We start from the raw sequence: 16,923 nt of genomic DNA, 5'->3' as shown, positions 1-16,923 counted from the left end.
ATCCCATCTCTCCTCTTGTGGATAAACAATGGAGGGATGAACAAGCATACCCCAAATGTGTGCAGAAAGAGGAATTACCAGAAATGAAATATTGCTGCAGGCTTGGAGCCCTGCTCCTACCAGGAAAGAGTTTCCCCCACCTGTCACAGCACTGCTGTGTTATTTTCACTCCAGTCTGCCCCACCACCCCTTACCATTTTGCATTCCAATCCCTTTCTAGAGCTGTATTTCTGTCCGTGGTTCCAGACCTCAGATAACTTGGTTCTCCAGTGCTGAGCATAAGCCCTTTCACATGTGTTCCTGTGCTTTCCCTGTCTGAAGGCCATTGCTGATAATTAGTTAGTGTAAAATGGGAGGAATTTCATTTGGCATTCCTTAAAACACACTGTTCTCACAGCTCTCTGGCCCGAGGCTGGCTGTTCTGCCCACTGTTTCTGGGGCACAGCTTTCCCCTTCGCTGCATGACGGAGGATTATTTCATTAATGAACCTAATGATACTTTGTCTTTGGTCCTGATGATCTTTGTGGTGGTGCTGTGCAATCTTTAATTAACTTTGAGCCTGCCAGGCACTACGAAGATGTTGATAATCTGCAACGAAACAGGAGAAGCTTGAAGGCCTGGTGTGGTAAAATAACCTTGTCCAAGGTCACTCACTGACTCTTGTCTGGGTTGAGGTTCGGTGCCAAGTCTCCTGCTGAAGCAACACTGTAAAATAAAGCTCAATTTCCTTGCTAAAATGTTTGGAAAGTGCAAAGTGGGGTAATCCAGGCAAGGAATGTGAAGTGGTGGGTTGGGTTTGGGGGACCAGGGAGTGTGTGTGGCTGCACTGCTCAGTCACATGGCCCTTCAGGGACAGTTTGGGTTTGTGTTTGGCTTTACATGAGCAGGAGGCACTTCTGGAGCACACAGGGTAGGGACTGGAATTTATTGTGTGGATTAAAAGTGTGGTATCACACGAGGGCTGCCAGCTGGGAATACACACAGAGAGGCACGTGGAAAAGAGAGAGATGCAGAGACCTCGTACAGCCCCTGTCATGGATGTGGGTTTGTTAAAAAGTGTTATTTTTTCTATTTAAAGCTTTCTGATTTCCATGGAGCATTATGTTTTATCAACCCAGAGGCACCATGTTCATGAGCCCTCATCTTCTGCAGCACTTTTTCATAACATGCTCCTTGTTTGAGTTTTGGGGGCTGAGTCCATGCATCTGTTCTATTTTATTCACATATTTTTTTTTTAATATATTGAGTGTGGAAGAAGCTACTGGTCCCAGCTGCAAAGGTGTTGCTGGTGCCAGTGTTGTAAAAGCATGAGTCTGAAATCCTAAACAGATGCTTGTTCTTTTCCCTTCCCAGAGATATGCCACCGTGGGAATCATTGCTTTGAACTTAAACCCTCCACATGTGCCGAGAGGTCAGTATTGCAGCTTTGGTTACCCTGGAAACCAGGACAATGCTGCACCAATCCATTATTACAATATGGGTCACTCGTGGAAAAAAAAAGAGGAGGAAAATGCCTTCCCTTCCAACTAAGGTGTTCTCCATAGGGGAACCCACAAGTCAAAGCTGGGGGTCAAGCATGAGAGGTCTGGTAGCTATAGCTGGTGTTACCCATGGAAATTCCTGCTGGGATATGCCAGGGGAATATGCTGGGACATGCTTTGTTCTCAGAGAGCAGCCTGGCCACAGATGCTGGTGCCTTCAGGGTGCCTTTCATCTGTCCTTGTTTGCTGAGGAGAGTCCTGTGCAGCAGAGTCCTGCAAGGGGCTGCAGGCAGAGTTGGGTTGGGCAGGATCCAGGGCACTTGGAACAGGATGGGGGGCACTGTGAGGACTATTCTAGACCTTCACCTCTCTTGTCCCTGCAGCTCCCTCAGTACAATATCACTGCAGAGAGGAACTGGCTGCTGAAGGTGATGGAGTGATGGAGTGATTACTGAGAGACCCAGCCCTTCCTTCCAGGCCCAGAACTGCTGAGAGAGGGCCCTGTTGCTGCTTGTCCCCTCCAGCCACCACTGATGATCCCAGCTGGGCATTGCCCTTGTTCCAGGTTGTTTGGAGCAGGTCACAGTTTGTCCTGTCACGTGTGGGGTGGGAGATGCAGCCCTGAGATTCAGAGCACTTGCCCTTTCCTTTGTTGACCCCTGGTTTCCACCACTGACTGCTAGGTGGAAGGTGGGATGTTGCACAACCCTTCTGCCTTGGGTCAGCCCCTCCTGTTTTGTAAACAGCCACCCTGTGCTCATCAGTTATTTGTGAAACAAAACTGAGATGCAAAGCTCCTCCTCAGCCCCTGAGAAAGGGAGGGGGTGAGGGTGTCATACCTGCCATGGGATATCAGGCTCCTTCCTAAACAGATTGGAGTGAGAGAATAATATTCATCACTTTGGAAAAGGGCCAGGTTGAACACTCAAGAGATTTCAGTGATTTACTAATTGTTGGGAAACATTAATGTCTGCAGGAAGCAAGAAACATTTCTTTTATTATTCTGTTTGAGAATAAATGCACTTCTGGTTTCGAGGAGTTGACACTGTCTTGTGGGAGGGGGATTTTGGGTCAGGACAGGTGAGAATTACCTTTGCATCTTCCCTGGCCACATTTAATGCTCAGACAATTTCTATGTACACCTCAGGGGCTACCTGTTCTTGCTTTCACCCTTTTTTTTTTTTTTTTGTTAATTGTTTTCCTTAGCATGCTGTCAGAGCTCTCCATGTCTCTTCCAGCTTGTTTTAAGCACAGAGCCACCCTGCCAAATCTACCTTCTGTGCTGAAAATCTTCCACATGCAAGAAGTTACCTTAAACCCCCATTTATGTGTGGCTGGCTCATGTCCACATTCCACCTCTGAGGCCACATCTTCTCATCCTTTACCATTTCCTTCCAGGATGCAGCTGTGTCATATTTCCCCTTCTTTACTTCCCTCATTGCTCCTTTCTTCTTGGCCTGTTGTCTTCATGGGTTGACCTCAGTTTGCTGCCTCTCCAAAATGCTGACACTGCCAGCAGAAAAGAACCTACAGTGATGAATTTACAAGCTGGTGGCTCTGCTGGTACAACCACCTTGCTGCAGCCTCTCAGCCAGGTGTTCACTGAGAAAAAGGCTCCTCCTGCACAGCTATTAGAGGGCAAACTCTAAAAGTGGGGTTGGTCTGCCTTACAACAGCAGGATTTGGGATGCAGGAACATTGGTACAGCACCCATATAACTGATGTTTCCATAGGGTGTGAAACTTCTGCTCTTCCTCCCATTTTCTTCCTCCCTCCCCTTTGCTGTGGTCAGGCTGTCAAGGCACTTCCTGTGCCGGTTGTGTCACTCCTTTTCCTGGGCAACTTCTCTTCTAGTACTTCAGCTCTGCTTCCTGAAAGCTTTCAAGGACTCCCTGTCTTGTGATCTGCAAAGGGTTAATGCCCCTCATGTTGCTCCCACTGCTATTCCCTTGTGGCTGGCCTGGTTCCTCCTTCATTGGAACTGAAGTGGTTCTGTCCTGGTTGGTGCATGCCAACTCATGGCCCAAATTTCTGTCTCTGGGGACAGAAATCCCCCAGAACACGCAAACAGAACTGAACTGAGCTTGGGAGGAAAAGGGTGTTTGAATAAATTCTTCTTTGTGATCTAAACACTGGCTTCAGGTTTTACTCTGTACACAAATAAGCCTTTGCTCTCTAAGTAACACGTAATATCCACCCAGGCTTTGCAGATTCCAAAATGCAGTGTTCCAAATGCATGCAAACCTGCTTTTGGAACTGGCTCGACCACTTTTTCCAGAATTTATTGTTTGTGTGTAATGGAAGTGAGCTCTCAACTGTGTGACAATTTATAGGCTGGCACAGTAAAATGGCTTAAAAACCTTAATGTCTGAAAGCTGATGTATCAAGCTTGCTACGAACTAACCCCAGGAGAGGGTTTGCATTTTCTCTCTGGGTAACGTGCACACAAGAACTTTGCCACAGCCTTCAGGAGCTGTGTCTGCACTTTCTGCCACAGCTGTTGCAACATTTTCCTGTTGTGTAACCCCAAGTCACGGTAGTGAAACCATAAACATGAGGCTCAAGGCTGGTCCCTGCCTGTGGCAGTGCTCCCAGTTCTTGCAGCAAGAAGGTCTGCTGCACAGCTTTTTGCTCTTATGTGTAAGAACTGTCTGGTTTTCCCTCAAAACCAGACCTGTAATCTCTCCAGGTCACCACAATTCATTAGAGCTGCCTCTTGGTTCAAGCTTTCCCTGAGTGTCAGAGCAGTGCTGTAGGAGCCCAATATTTAACTGTGGTAGTGATGGCACTGAATCCCCAAATCAACCTTTCCTGTGTTCAGTTTAAAAAGCCTGAGCTCAGCAGTCCTCCATGCCCTACACACCTTTCATGTTGGATAGTCTCAACAAATCCTTCACCCACAGCAGACTCATTACTATCAAGAGATCTGGAGAAAGGACGTAAATAAGTAGGATAAGACAAAACATATGTAAAGTAGGGCTATGAGACATCATTATAAGAATGTAATGGAGGGGGAAAGAGGAAGAAAATAAGTCCTATTGCATAAGTCCTATTGCTGCTTCAGTAGAAAAGCCAATGTTGGTCTGAGGTGGAAAATCCACCTTTCTCAGGACTGTGGAAGGCAATTATGATCCCTCTAAGCACAGTGTGTTCCATGCCAAGGCACTTCAGACATCCTCACAGCGATGGTGACAGTGGATCCCTGCTCTGGCCAGCCAAGGGGTGACCATGGTTCATCCTAGGCAGAAGGACAGGGCCCTGCTGGGCTGTTTGGTGCCAGCCTGCCTCTCTCCAGGGGTCCAGGGAGCTCCACTGTCACTCACTGCCTGCCCATGAGTGCTTGGCAAGCGAGGCTGGACGCCTCCACCATCTGTGTGAAATCCTTCCAGCCATTTAGATTAAACGTTGACTTCAGTAAAATGTAGGGCTCTTAATGACCTGACATAGTCCATATGGAGTAGCTGCCACAGATAGTGACTGTCTTGACACTGATTAATCACTTCTTCTAGTAGTGTATTTGTCCCTGGTTACTTGACACAGTTCTTCCCTAATAGCTTTTGAATAGTTCTGGGGTATTCATATGACCTTGGCTTTGGGGAATAGCCCACCTGATGACACACATTACCTACTTCAGTGTAGGCTTGGCTGATTTTCATCAAACTGACTTGGATACTAGCTTTGGGGGGTTTTCTTTGCCCTGTGCCCACCGATCTCAGCCCTTTTCTGCAAAGAGAACCACTTAGGCTGGGTTCTGTTTGGTTTAAGTGCCACCATTTGCAACGGGCTGGGCTTGGGCTGTGCTGTGTAACATGTAGGGATTGTGATTCCACCTCCACATCCTTCCTTGACACTTACAGTCACAGGCATGACAAGCAATCTGCATTGCTGATGCTCCTTGGTCTGGAACTAGCAGTTAAATAATCTGTATCTGCAGTCAATCACTGCTCAGACAGAGCCTTGACACTGTCTGACACCCCAGACTAAATGTGGAGTTTCTCAATCTGAACATTGTTCTCTTCTTCAGAGCTGAGAGATCCAGAAGCAAAGGCAAGAGAGTCTTCCAGGCTGATTTTCCATCCCTGTGGTTGCTCCATCCTTGGCAGTGTTCAAGGCCAGGTTGGACAGGGCTTTGAGCAACCTGGTCTGGTGGAAGGTGTCCCTGCCCATGGCAGGGGGGCAGAACAAGATGGTCTTTAATGTCCCTTCCAACCCAAACCATTCTATGATTCCATGATTCTGTTATTAGACTTCACATGAGGAACCATCACAAGTGAGAGTTACAGGCATCAGGGTGCTCTAGGACCTGTTCTGATGAAATCAGTGTCTCAGCTCCCTCCCCATCCATGGTGCTGGGTTCCTGTGATCCAGCACTGTCTGTGTCCTGGGCATGCCAGGTCAGACAGGGGTTGCTGTTCAAAGCAGTGACTCACCAGTTCCAGGAACCAATGTATTTGTGGAATGTGTAGCAAAAAGATCTTAAAGCCATTTTCAGATTTTCCCCCCCCCAATTTTTCTTGTAATTTATATAAATTGTTTTTCCCAGCAGAATGGAGTTAATACTGTTAAATTTGTGAGACATTTCCTTTTGCTTTTCGACTCCACTCAGACAACCTTTCAGAGCTGGACTTTGTGAGTGTAAGGACTGGTGATGTATCAGCTGAACCTGAGGGCAATGCTGGGTCAGCTGGTGTAGCCTGAGCTTCTCCAGTACTCTTGGAAACTCTTGTGTTGCTCCCCATCTTTAGCTCCACAAGTGCTGAGTGCACTGTGTAAGTGGCAGCATCTCAGGAATGCTCTCTCCCATCTGATCCATCACTCTCTCCCATCTGATCCATGACTCACCACCAAAGAGTTGTTACATATGGTACTTTCACTTAAAATAAGACGTGCTTTGTTTAATCTTGAAATAGTCTGTGCCATTTTCCTCACCCTCCATGTGCAGATAGACTTGGGGAACTGCTTGGGATGACTCCTGAGGCAGATAGAGCCCCTCTGCTGGGTAATAGCTGTTGATCTACCTGTGATACTGGGCTAACTGTGACCTTGAAATCACCCCAGATACATACAGTCCTCTCTGTTTCCATGGCTGTCACCAGTTGTCTTGTCCAAGAGTTCAGCTAATTTTTCCTTATGGCCGTAGTTCACGAATTATTTTCTTTTAATATAAGCAAGTATAAGATGTTTTGTCAGTCCAGCTACATTGTGGCTGTCTTAGGCTGTGCAATACCTTGCTTGAGATCACAGAAGCTGTATACACACTGTCTGCTGTCATGTTACTTGTATTATAATAATGTTCAGGAGAACAAAGATTACTCAGGCATTCACTGATTCTCTGTAACACCTCCTTGCTAAGAGATCTTTGATGATCCTACCAGCAAATTGCCGGCCCAGTGAATCATGTTTCATTTCAGATGTTATTCTTGTCACTTTAAAGGATTCCAAGTAATATTTTTGTTTCTTGTGAACCAAAAGAGGCAATTACATGGACATTATGGCTTCCTTCAGTCCTGGCACATTGCTGTGTGCAGGAATATGCAGGAATATGTGTGAGGAATATGGAGTTAACCAGCATTGACTTTCTTAACTGGTTTGATTTGCTCACTTCCATGTTTTCTGCTTGTGCCCCACCCCTTGCAGCATCTATAAGATTTGTCCTTGAACGAATCATGATGTGTATGGTGAAACTCTCACACTCCCTTGTGACAGAAGCAGCACATCCTTTGAACGTCCTTCAAGCTGTACTTTCCACTTGACCTCTGAGCATGGCTGTGGGATGGATTTTGTGATGCTCCCAAACTCTTCAGCATCTTCAGTAAGTCTCCATTGAAATGGTAATTTCTAGAGCACACTTCGGGCTCATCTCAGCTTTAGATAAAAATTAAATGTGGATTGCTTCATTCTGCATATTGAATACTAAAGGATGCACTCGTTTGTTCTCTCTGCAGACACATGATGCTCTGCCAATTTCCTTAATCCAGGCACAGAAGCAGTCAGCAATTGTTTCCATTCACTTTTGATTCCATCTGTAAAAGGAAATACCTGCAATCACCAGAGGCTTTTCAGAACAGGGATTTTGTAGAACTTGTCCAATTTCAACAAACTTTTTGTCTGCTGGCTTAATGGGCTCTATCTGGCTGCACATCAGGGTGTCAGTTTTAGCTCCCATTGTGCTGCCATGTGTTTTTTATCACAGAGATCATCAGTTATTTTAGGATTTCCCCATCTCTCTCTGGCTCACTACTGACCTGCCAAAGTCAGCCCCCTTCCCCCCTGAAACATTTTAAACTTTTCTTTTTGAGTGGGTTGCTCACTGGACTGACATCACAGCTTATATTTAATATTAATTTTCACAGACTTTTGTGAGTAGTCTCTCTTTATTCTATCTACTTCTAGGCTAATATCTCACCCTTCTTTCACATTTTTGCCACTTCTCTACATGGTGTTAATAATACCCAGCAATGCTATGGCTGGATCCCCAGTAACACTTCTTAGTTATCTACAGGAAGACAGGAGTAGATACACGAATGCACCACCATTTATCAGAGTAAATGAGGGCAGGGAGCTTTATTAGAAGGCTCACAGCTGACTTAATATTGCCAGCTGAGAGGTTTTACAAAGCTTTTTTCAGAAACAATAGCTGTGTCTGCACTGGAAATTCAGGATGATATTGAGATGTAGTTGCTTTTGTAGCCAGGCATCAAACACAGATTAAGGCATGACAAGGGCAGGGAGCAGCTCTGAGCCCAGCTGGGGGGTTTGTGCCTCTCCCTTCTGGTGCCCCCAGCACCCACCCTGCCACGGGAAGGGTGAGGAGGGGTGTGATGTGTGTGACCACAACTCTGACCACTGAGAATCTCCAGCATTTACTCCTTGTGCCCGGCCATGATCCTGCAATAATTGCAATAAAGATCCAACCAGATGGATAAAACGTGGATGTATGTTCAGAAGAGCTTAGCCAGAGATAAACCTGTGCTTACCTGGCTTAGGAAGACATCTGCCACAGCTGTGCACTTCACTGCTTGCCAGTGTGGTGAAGCTGGGAGCATGGCAGGGGTACAAAGGCAGGGAGTCATTCTCTCTATCCAGTGCATTTGAATTATGGGATGTGGGGCATGGCCTTCCCAAAACTGTGCTCAGAATTTCAGAAATGTTCCCTACTTTTGCCCATTTGACATGAGCTAAACAGAGGCAACAAACTCAAGCGACAGTGATGCAACCCCACACTCTTTTTGGTTTCTAGGCCAAACTGTATGTGTCATTACTTCCTTTTTTTCTTGATTTTTTTTTTCTTACGTTTTTCAAAAACAATTTCAAGAAAAGCAACTAACTCAGAGTGTGTCTAGAAACCAGGCAGCGACCAGTTTCACTTCCCTTCTCCTTCCCTGCCCCTCTCAGCGATGTGCGGTGAGAAGCAGGAGCGCTGAAACGCAGCGCTTGGCAGGTTTCTTGCTCTGGGTCTGTGAATGATATCCATGCTACCTTCTCCTGCACTCCTGGCCTCCTGAAGATGCCCAGGAGAAGAGCCCTTCCCCTGTGGACACTCCTGGTGCTGCTGCAGCTGGCACTTGTCCCATCGCCGCTGGCAGGCTGCCTCCTCAATCCCTGTCTGGAGGTACGTGAGCTCTAAGTGAGCACAAAATCCTTCTGTTTCTCTGGTGCAACTTTTCCCTCTGCTTGGGAGATTTGTGCATCAAGCCTGTTGTCTGGTCTGTTGTCTTATGAAAGCCCACCTTTTTTTTTTTTTCCATGGTTGTTACCAAGGCAGTTGAAGTATTTGAAGTAAATGCTGGTCTTAAAAACATCTGAGAACCAGAACCAGCAGCATGAACCTCTTCTTCTTGTTGGCTTTCTGTACCTCTGAGGGTGTTGCAGTGCAGTTAGCGTAATAGATTATGTTTCTCTTGGAAGAGATCCAAACCTCGTCTCTGATTTCTGCAAAATACAGTGTTTTTGCCTGATTTGTGCAGCAGAGTGATTTCACCAGAGCCCCAAGTACTGGACACTGAGAGACTGCCTTTTGCAAAGTTTTGCTGACAATTGTTACTCACAGAATAACTTTGGGTTGAGCTGCCTGATTATCTGCAGGATAACATTGCTGAGAGCTGAGCCTGGCCATCCAATGGATCTGCACGTTTTTGCCTTGCTGGCTCTCTCCAAGGTTGCTGCCTCAAGGAACACTGTCCTGTAGTTTTGCACCTGCTTCAATCAGCAAGAAATGTAGCTCCTCCTGGGGAGCAGGACTGGTTCTATCAAAAATAGGAAAGATGCTTGGGATATATAAGATTATTTCCTAAAACTCAGGGCAGCTCATTTAGAAGTTAACTGCCAGGTTGGTCATTCTGCTCCTGCTTTCCTGACAGTGTAGTTTTCTGGCACCTCATGAAGAGCAGATGTTGACCCTGATTGGATCTACCACTGTTACAGGTCATCCCTAACACAACTTTCAAATGCACTGAACTGAACACCTCTGGAGTTCCTGATGGAGTCCCAAACACCACCCAGAACTTGGATCTCAGTTTCAGCAATCTGAAGTCACTGAGGTCAAATTATTTTTCATCAGTCCCTGAATTGCAGCTTCTGGATCTTTCAAGGTAATGAGCTCTTTTATGTGGATACTGGTTAATCTTGCTCCACCAGCTGGGCTGTTGTGGTGGCCTATGTTGAGGTCTAATTGTTTTGGTTGTACATTTTTTTTTTCTTTTTGCTTGTGGCTTTGTCTCTGTGTCTGTCACTTTGCACATCCCCACACTGAAGTGATGTGCAGCTTTTAGTCCAGTTACTGAGTGCACACCCTCCACGCAGAGCTGGGTCTGTCAGTCTGATCTTGTAGGTTGAGATGTGGGAAGGAGGAGGAAGATGTTTTACTTGTCTCTGAACAAGAAAAATGTCAGACTTTTCTCTGTTACAAAAACTCTGAAGTGGAACATCTTGGGTGAGCTGTTTTTCTAATCACAGTTTAGAAAAAAAAAATGAGATGAAGGTATGTTCATTTTCTAAAAGGCTGTTTTAAAATATCAACATATTCTCTTTTCCCTTCTCCTCACATATCTGGGGGAGGAGATGGAGGAGGCTTATTAGCAAATTTGAATTGATGTATAATTTCCATTGACTTGAGACAACAGTTTCTCTGGGTAAATTGTTTCACTGAAAAATGTCACTCAGTTCCATCACAGCTCCAGCTCCGAAGTGGCTGAGTGGCAGAGCACGTTTGCTGTAAGACACTGGCTGGATTATAGGATAATATTGCTGAATTCATTGCAAAATGGCTTTGAGTCTCACATTCTGGATCTTTCCCCATGAAGCCAGAGGTGGCCACCCTCTTTTTCCCCTCTTCCCTTCGCAGAACTGCTGACAGAGCTGTGAGCTTTGCCACGGCTGCATCTCTCTGGTGCCAGTGGGACTGCCCAGGTGTGGCTGAGGTGACAGTCTGAAGGCTGTGAGGGTGCAAGATCCAAGGGAAGGCTGTATCTGGTTGGCTGTGCCATCAGTGATGGTCACCACAATGTCACTTTGGCCTAAAGAAAAAGCCAGAATTCTTTCCTGATGCCTGCATGGATTTTTGACCTTCACCATGGCTCAAGGTCTCTTGCTTTGCAGCTGAATTTCAGATTAGAGAGGGAGGAGGAGGTGACAGGAGGTCTCCTGCTGTGGAAGGGTTCCATTTGCACATCCAGGAGTGCTGGCTCTGCCCAGCACAGCAAAGCCAAACCAACCCCCAGCAGGAGGATGAGAATGCTACAGCAGCACTTAGTGTTAGTGAACATGAGAGGGACAGTGTTTCACACACTTTTATTCTCTTTTCCTGCCCAACAGGTGCCACATCCATACAATAGAAGATAATGCCTTTAAGGACCTTCATAGACTTTCCACCTTAATTTTAACTGCCAATTCCTTCCAGTACCTGGGGACAGCAGCCTTCTATGGCTTAGCAGCTCTGAAAAAACTAGTACTGGTGGAAACCAACATAACCTCTGTGACTGACCTGCCCATTGGACACTTGCATACCCTGCAGGAGCTGAATTTGGGCCACAACAGCATTACTTCATTGAAGCTTCCCAAGTATTTCACCAACCTGACCTCTCTCAGGCACCTGAGCTTTTTCTCTAACAAGATCACATATATCTCCAAAGGAGACCTTGATGCTCTGAGGGAAGGGAACAGGCTCAACCTCACGCTGGTGCTTTCCTTGAATAATATAAAATCCATAGAGCCGGGGTCCTTTGCAAAGATTCACCTCGGTGAGCTGGTTCTGAGGTCCTCTTTTGAGAACTTCAGCGTGATGCACACTTCTCTTCAAGGCCTGGCTGGCTTACAGGTCAAAAGACTAATAGTTGGAGAATTCAGAAACAAATATAGATTGAGGGACTTTCAGAGAGGACTCTTGAGTGGACTGTGCCAGGTCCAGATGCAAGAGTTTGTCTTAATCTGTTTCAAGAAATTTGAGAGTAACACAGACACCCTTTTTGACTGCATAGGCAACGTCTCCACCATTCGCTTGGTGAACCTCGAGCTTGAAGAGATATCAGAGGTTCCTGTGTCCTCCCAAGTGAAACAGCTGGAGTGCAAGAACTGCGATTTTGAGGAAGTGCCTGCCATGAAGCTGTCGCATTTCAAGGAGCTGAGAGTGCTTCGGATTACCAAGAGCACATCCCTGAGAAAGTTTGGGCAGAAATTTAGGGATCTAAGTAAGCTGGAGGTCGTAGATTTGAGTGAGAATCGCCTCGCCTTCAGTGGCTGCTGTTCCCCTCTGTTTCATAATTGTTCAAATTTGAAACACTTGAACCTAAGCTTCAATGCTGACATCAGGTTGACCGGAGATTTCGGTAATATTAAGAATTTGTTATATTTGGACCTTCAGCACACAAAATTATTTGATCCTGGCTCCCACCCTTTCTTTCTCTTCCTTCAGAAACTCATTTACCTTGACATTTCCTATACCAAAACTCATGTTAAATCTCAGCGCACATTTTCTGGCTTGAACTCTTTGCAAGTGCTCAAGATGTCAGGCAACTCCTTTGAGAACAATAGGCTGGCCAACAACTTCAAAAACCTAACTCACCTCCACACCTTGGATATTTCAAGTTGCATGTTAGTACAGGTGAATCAAAATACATTTGATGCCCTCTCTGAACTAAAAGAGTTAAATATCAGCAACAATAAGCTCCTGACCTTAGATCCTGGAGTCTACCAGCCACTCCAAGCCCTCAGAGTCCTGGATTTCAGCAACAACCAGCTGACTGTTCTGTTGGACTCAGCCCTGGAAACCCTGCCTGACAGCCTGGTCCTATTAGACATCTCTCAAAACCTGTTTGACTGCTCTTGTGCACACCTGAACTTTCTGAAATGGGTCAAGGAGAAGCAGGAGCTGCTGCAGAACAAGGAGCTGATGATATGCCACATGCCTGCTGACATGAAGAATGTGAACCTGTCAAGCTTTGACCTGTCCTCCTGCCACCTCAGTGCAAGCAAAGTGGCCATCACAGTGGTCATGTTGCTCAGTGCAGTGGTGCTCCTCCTCCTGATTTACAACTACTACGTCCAACTCTACTACTCGTTGGTACTGCTCAGTGGGTGCAAACACTCTGCAGAAAGGGGTAACACCTATGATGCTTTTGTTATCCACTCCAGCAAAGACCAGGAATGGGTAATAAAAGAGCTGGTGGAACCCTTAGAAGGAGGAACACCTCCCTTCCACCTGTGTCTGTCCTGCAGGGATTTCCTCCCAGGGGTACCCATTGTCACCAATATCATTGAAGAAGGTTTTCTCAGTAGCAGAAATGTCATCGCAGTCATCTCTACCAACTTCCTGGAAAGTAAGTGGTGTAGCTTTGAGTTTGACATTGCCCAGTCCTGGCAGCTTGTTGAGGGAAAGGCTGGAATCATCATGATTGTACTGGAAGAAGTGAATAAGGCCTTGCTGAGGCAGAGGCTGGGGCTGTCCCGGTACCTGAGGAGGAACACCTACCTGGAGTGGAAAGACAAGGAAATGAGCAAGCACATCTTCTTGAGGCAGCTGACAGGAGTCCTGATAGAAGGCAAAGACTGGAATAATGAGAAGGAAAAGCTCAAGTGAAGAGAAAGAGAGATTCCTCTTCTCCTGTCTCCTGTCCTGGCCTTGGCTGATGGATGGTGCTCAGAAGTTGTTTTTTCTGTTGCTGTTCAGAGTCAGAGGGAGCGGATGGAGACACTGCAAAAGCACTACAGAAATACCTGCCTTGCAGGCCACTCTTTCCCAAGGGAACTTTCAAGCTAAGGAGTGACAAGATCCAGAAGAGCTGGACCTACCTGAGCTCCATGTTTGTCCGTGGCTGTCAACCAAAGCTGGTCCAGCAGTACACCCAGGTGTGGCGGGTTGGTGAACAGACCGACTGCTCTTACTGTCATTTGTCTGCCTCTGAAACTGGATTTGGGTCCTGAGACCACTTACACAGTAGAACTTCAGGTTCTGCTGCTTTGAGTGGACCCCAGGATCTCCAGGGGAGAGTAAAGACACAGGATTCTTGGCTCTAAAAATGGTGAGAAACAGAAAAGGGGTTTGAATTCAGAAAGTCTTGTGTCTGCTGTGTTATGCACTGTGAGTAAGGGGAAAAACCCTCCAGGGAGCAGTGGGGTGTCCTACAGCACAGACCACCTGGCAGCTGCTCAATGGAGCTGAGCAGTTATGTCATCAGGGGGGAGGGAGGTTTCCACTGTGGGAAATTTCCCCAACATGTTTCTTTTAGTTTGCTTTAGACCAAGACCAAATATTGAAACTAACCCCTAGAACTCTTATTTATGTCCAGATGGTATAGCATTTGAGAGTGGTTTGAGGTCTTCTTGTGGGATCCAAAAATCAGTGGGACCAGAAGAAGCCATGGAAATGTTTAACACCTCTTAAGTCAAATATTTCTTTGCTCTAACTGCTTCTCCTCCTCCAGGGTTTCTGGATAGACTGTGTGGGACTGCCCTATGTGAACGAAATTGAGCCTGAGCAAAGTGGTTTTGATGTTTAGAGACAGCCAGTTCTAGAATAAGCTTTTCCACTCTTTGGACCAGCCTTAATTCACTGTTGGAAGATGCTGTAGGAGCCTCCATGGTTTGAAATGGACTTCAGATCAGCATGTGTGCTCAGCCTTTCCTGGGGGTCAGCTGCTACCTGGGACAGAACAGCCACTGGATGGGGGAGTTGTGCTTTTGTTTCGCTGAGAATGTGCCTGACATTTTGCAGGGAGAAGAGATAGAGGAGAAAAGTCTGGGTTAGCTAAACTAAATGTATCCCAGCACTGTCCTGAATAAAGAGAAGGAAAGTCTAAATGCCACCAAATCATATTACAGAGCACTCCACTGATGTGTTGGATATTGGATAGTGCGGGAGTATTGCTCTCTATTTACCAAAGGCTTTGGATGGGATTAATCACTGAATTACTCTAGTTTTAAACTTGCAAATCCTTCTATAATCAATGATGTTCTGCAGAGGTAAAACAGAAGCAATTGAGTGGTGAATCAGATCTGATATTTATTCAGAAAGAAGGCCTGATCCAGCTCACTTTTCTGAGCACCAGTCAGAGGCATCTCCATGGAAGCCGATGATCAGGGATCAACTTCAGACACTATTTGAAAGAGAGGGAGAGCTGGTTCCAGGCCTTGTGCTGGCAAAGGCAGAACCACAGCTCCTTCTCTATGTGCTGCATCAGATAACACTACCAAAAACCCCCACAGCCCTCTCTAAATTTTTTTTGTGCCCCACGAAATGAAGCTTTAATAAAACCAAGCTCAGTGCTGTGCTCCCTTGCCCAGAGAGTTTGGTTTGCATCTGCTAAATACTGTTCCAGCAATTCCCAAAGTGTGGTGCTCCTTCCCTGTGACTGGTGGGTCCTGCAGACCTTCCTCCTCACCTTTCCTCCTCCACATTCCACTGCCTCCAGAGGCAGAGGCTGCTGGAGCTGGTGGGGGACAGTAAACCAGGGCACAGCTCGAGGTTCCCTGCATTGAGTCCAAAGCAGAGCACAGAGGACAAAGCAAATATTAGCCCGGACTTTAGCAGCTACAAGTTAAACTGGGAAACAAAAGAGGGAAAGTTAAATAGAATGGGAGTTCCTGCTCCTGAATTGAGCAGCACTGAAACTGCATTTCTCCTTCACTCTTTGTGGCTCCTCAGTGTATGTGTATTTCTGGCACAAAGCACAAGAGTCCTGTGATTCTTGATTGTAATTATAATAATGAGTTTCAGAAAGCCTGCGAGTGGTTCTGGGCATTATAATAAGGATTTAGGACAGTATTGTTTAAAAAGTGAGTGGAGTGTTTGTTTGAATATCAAAGCAACTTTGGGAGAGCTGGAGTGATGCTCAGATGAGGCTCCCACATGTACACTTTAAAAAGGAACTGGTCACTTGTTTTTCTCTTTCTATTCAGAGTCTCTACAGCAGAACTGGATATGTGAGTTGCCCCAGGTTTCCTTATTGCCCACGAGAAAGCGCAAAAACCATCATAGCTTCTGGAAGTGGGAGTGAGACAGAGCAGTGAGATGAGACTGGAAGCTGGGTGGGGTGTTCAGAACACAGTGGGGTTTGGGAGAGGCTCATCCTCTGCAAGCCCCACTGCCATTGTCACTCCTGCTTCTCTCCATGCACGTAGAGATCCATATGATTTACTCCTCATACTCTAGAGAGACTGGCTTTCTAGATCCTTCCCCAACTCTGTTCCCTTCTCTGGACACGCTCCAGCCCCTCAATGTCTTTCTTGCAGTGAGGGGCCCAGAACTGGACACAGAACTCGAGGTGTGGCCTCACCAGTGCCCAGTGCAGAGTGACAACCACTGCCCTGGTCCTTCTGGCCACACTACTTTTGATAGAAGCCAGGTGCCATTGGCCTTCTTGCCCACCTGGGCACACACACTGGCTCATGTTCAGCCTCTGTCAACCATCACCCCCAGGTTCTTTCCCTTTGGGCAAGTTTTCCAGCCACTCTTCCCCCAGCCTGGAGCGCTGCAGGGGGTTGTTGTGACCCACATGCAGGACCTGGCACTTCTGACACACAAACTGACATCTTTTATTGCTGAGACCTTCCACAACAGAACCAGGACCATCTTCCTTTTGCTGCATGGCACAAGGAGGCTCAGGAGGAGGGGCTGGCTGGTGACAGGCACACTCTTGGTGGGACTGGGTGCCAGGACAGCCATGGGCTCTGCTGGGTGAGTGCTCCAACCCTCCCCTTTCCACAGTCCTTGTGGTCACTAACCAGAGATTTTCTCACTTTGCCCAGAGAGGGTGTGGAGGAGTCTCCATCACTGGAGATATTCCAGATATTCCAGATGGAGATATTCCATCTGGACATAATCCTGTGCAGTGTGCTCTAGGATGACCCTCCTTGAGCAGGGAGGTTGGACCAAAGGACCCACTGTAGTCCCTTCCAACCTGACCCATTTTGTGATGCTGTGATTCTGTGACCTGCCCAGGCAGTACC

At 46.6% G+C, this 16,923-nt stretch overlaps 1 protein-coding gene across 1 annotated transcript; it reads left to right on the top strand.

The window, feature by feature from the left end:
• The first annotated feature begins 8,883 nt into the window (after nucleotides 1-8,883).
• TLR4 (toll like receptor 4) lies at nucleotides 8,884-15,167 on the top strand. Its single transcript, XM_017829195.1, has 3 exons — nucleotides 8,884-9,094; nucleotides 9,907-10,073; nucleotides 11,296-15,167. Exons 1-3 carry the CDS (start codon nucleotides 8,990-8,992, stop codon nucleotides 13,553-13,555), a joined length of 2,532 nt encoding a protein of 843 aa, XP_017684684.1. The 5' UTR covers nucleotides 8,884-8,989; the 3' UTR covers nucleotides 13,556-15,167.
• Nucleotides 15,168-16,923: the final 1,756 nt, after the last annotated feature.

The sequence above is a fragment of the Lepidothrix coronata genome, unplaced genomic scaffold (genome assembly GCF_001604755.1).
Source record: "Lepidothrix coronata isolate B3197 unplaced genomic scaffold, Lepidothrix_coronata-1.0 Scaffold160, whole genome shotgun sequence".
Lineage (NCBI taxonomy): Eukaryota > Metazoa > Chordata > Aves > Passeriformes > Pipridae > Lepidothrix > Lepidothrix coronata.
Note: the sequence above shows the minus strand (reverse complement) of the source record. Positions and strands in the feature narration are given on the sequence as shown.

Excerpts from the sequence above, each read along its gene's own strand:
- TLR4 (XM_017829195.1), top strand. The coding sequence starts at position 8,990 with ATGCCCAGGAGAAGAGCCCTTCCCCTGTGGACACTCCTGGTGCTGCTG. Across the intron at positions 9,095-9,906 it reads TCCTCAATCCCTGTCTGGAG|GTCATCCCTAACACAACTTT; the intron begins GTACGTGAGCTC and ends CCACTGTTACAG. Across the intron at positions 10,074-11,295 it reads CAGCTTCTGGATCTTTCAAG|GTGCCACATCCATACAATAG; the intron begins GTAATGAGCTCT and ends CCTGCCCAACAG.